Genomic DNA, 2903 nt, shown 5'->3' with positions numbered 1-2903 from the left:
TAATTTTATCTCTCCCTCTCTTTCTAATTTTCTTTCAATTCATAACTTTATCTAGGTCTTATTTCTTTATTAAATAGAAACACTGGTAAAAAAAAAAAAAAAAAAAAAAAACTCCTATGAAAAAGATTTATTGAACCAGAACTATGTATTTAATTTTTTACATTATTTTGACATATTTGAGAGTATTTTCACTCCCTTTCTTTTTCTTTTTCTTATTCTGCTTTTATTCCATGCTCAGTAGAAAAACTGGTAGAAAACTCTCTAATGAAGAAAAGCATGTAATATTGTTACACTTTTAATATTGACACTTTTATTTTCTGTTATCGAAAAAAATAAAAAAATCTACATTGATTTGTGTTGGTTTATTTAAAATTAAGTTAAATTATCAAAAAAATAAATAAATAAATAAATATGGGTTTTCATCAGAGATCATTAGCAAACAGAGTAAGTATTTATTTATTTATTATTTTTATTTCTGATTAAATTCACTAAGCTATAATGGTTTAATTAATTGAAATATGAATCATTAAAACAAATGGGAAATTCTATAACTTGATCCACCCATTTTCTTTGAATTTTGTAGCTTAGTTTTCCATTAATGTCATGGCATTATAGTATAACTAAAGCCAAATACTATAGATAGATAGATAGATAGATAGATAGATAGATAGATAGATAGATAGATAGACATACAGTATCTCACAAAAGTGAGTACACCCCCCACATTTTTGTAAATATTTTATTCTATCTTTTCATGTGACAACACTGAAGAAATGACATGTTGCTACAATGTAAAGTAGTGAGTGTACAACTTGAATAACAGTGTAACTTTGCTGTCCCCTCAAAATAGCTCAACACACAGCCAATAATGTCTAAACCACTGGCAACAAAAGTGAGTACACCCCTAAGTGAAAATGTCAAAATTGGGCCCAATTAGCCATTTTCCCTTCCCGATGTCATGTAAATTGTTAGTGTTACAAGGTCTCAGGTGTGAATGAGGAGCAGGTGTGTTAAATTTGGTGTTATTACTCTCACTCTCTCCTACTGGTCACTGGAAGTTGAACATGGCACCTCATGTTCATGTCATTTTTCTTGTATGGAAAATTAACTAAACAAATAAAGACTGTCCAATTAGCAAAGAAAACATTCACTGAGCTTATTAAATAAGATGACACCAAGATCACTTCAATCAACCAGATATTAGTGTTAGAAAAAAAATGTTTTTTTTTTTTTTTTTTTGATTTCGCATATCCCAAGCTGTATTCAAAGGGTTTTCGAAGTCACAGGTTCACCTTATTTGCTATCAATCATTTTGCAAATGCAATGTATTTTATTTTTGTTATGGTTAATACATACAAAGTTATATAAAACTTTTCTGCTTCCACACAGACCACACATAAAGGTAATGTCACCACATTCTTCTTTTTGGGATTTAACAACATGGCCATATATAATCTGCTGCTCTTCACCTTGGTCCTTATTATATACATTGTGACAATATGTGGAAACCTTTTGATCATCATGTTGGTATATTACAGCAAGACCCTTCATTCTCCCATGTACTTCTTCCTCTCCCAACTCTCTATATCTGACATCATACTGACCACAGATATTTCTCCTAACATGTTAAATATTGTTCTACATGAGAGGACCTCCATATCATTTTCTGGTTGCATCACTCAATATTATGTCTATAGCACAACAGAAACATTTGAATGTTACCTTCTGACAGTGATGTCCTATGACCGCTATCTGGCCATCTGCTCTCCTCTGCATTATACCTCCATTATGAAACAATCACTTTGCATTCAATTAGTTCTTGCATCCTGGATTTTCAGCTGTTCGATAGGATTAATATCAATACTTGAACTAAGTCAACTAGAATTCTGTGGACCAAATGTTATTGACTATTTATTTTGTGATTTCAATCCTCTTGTGGAACTTTCCTGCTCAGATACATCCATAGTTCAAATGGAAGTTACCTTGCTGTGCTTTCCTGTGCTAATATTACCCTTCCTAGTGATAGTGGTTTCGTATATTTATATTGTTTTAACAATATTAAAGATATCCTCCTTTTCTGGAAGACTGAAATCCTTTTCCACTTGTAGCTCCCATCTCACTGTTGTGTTTATATTTTATGGAACCCTAATTGCTGCATATCTGATTCCAAAGAAAGGACAATCACAAACGATAAGTAAGATGATGTCCCTATTGTATACAGTGTTTACTTCCTTTGTAAACCCTTTCATATACAGCTTGAGGAATAAAGAGATCAAGGACAGTTTAAAGATGTTGTATATAAACAAAAGGCTTTTTATTAAAACCTTTGGTAAAAGTTAAATTATTAGGATACACTATATTACCAAAAGTACTGGGATACCTGCCTTTACACGCACATGAACTTTATTGGCATCCCAGTCTTAATCCGTAGGATTCAATAGTGGGTTAGCCCATCCTTTGCAGCTACAACAGCTTCAACTCTTCTGGGAAGGCTGTCCACAGGGTTTAGGAGTGTGTCTCTGGAAATTTTCTACCATTTTTCCAGAAGTGCATTTGTGAAGTCAGGCACTGATGTGGACGAGAAGCCCTGGCTCGCAGTATCCACTCTAATTCATCCCAAAGGTGTTCTAATGAGTTCAGGACTCTGTGCTGGCCAGTCAGGTTCCTCCACCCCAAACTTGCTCACCCATGTCTTTATGGACCATGCTTTGTGTACTGGTCCAAAACATTTGATGGAGGGGGAATTATGGTGTGGGGTTGTTTTTCAGGGGTTGGGCTTGGCCCCTTAGTTCCAGTAAAGGGAACTCTTAAGGCATTAGCATACCAATACATTTTGGAGTACTTTATGCTCCCAACTTTGTGGGAACAGTTTGAGGATGGCCTTTCCTTTTCCAACATGACTG

The 2903-nt window shown here is 34.1% G+C and overlaps 1 protein-coding gene across 1 annotated transcript; it reads left to right on the top strand.

Annotated features, from left to right (window-relative positions):
- The first annotated feature begins 220 nt into the window (after positions 1–220).
- LOC143964043 (olfactory receptor 5P68-like) lies at positions 221–2425 on the top strand. Its single transcript, XM_077473757.1, has 2 exons — positions 221–444; positions 1390–2425. Exons 1-2 carry the CDS (start codon positions 412–414, stop codon positions 2338–2340), a joined length of 984 nt encoding a protein of 327 aa, XP_077329883.1. The 5' UTR covers positions 221–411; the 3' UTR covers positions 2341–2425.
- Positions 2426–2903: the final 478 nt, after the last annotated feature.

Source organism: Lithobates pipiens, unplaced genomic scaffold, assembly GCF_037356315.1.
Source record: "Lithobates pipiens isolate NorthernLeopardFrog02 unplaced genomic scaffold, aLitPip1_a1.2 Scaffold_8, whole genome shotgun sequence".
NCBI classification, from domain to species: domain Eukaryota; kingdom Metazoa; phylum Chordata; class Amphibia; order Anura; family Ranidae; genus Lithobates; species Lithobates pipiens.
This window is presented reverse-complemented; position numbering and strand designations above follow the sequence as displayed.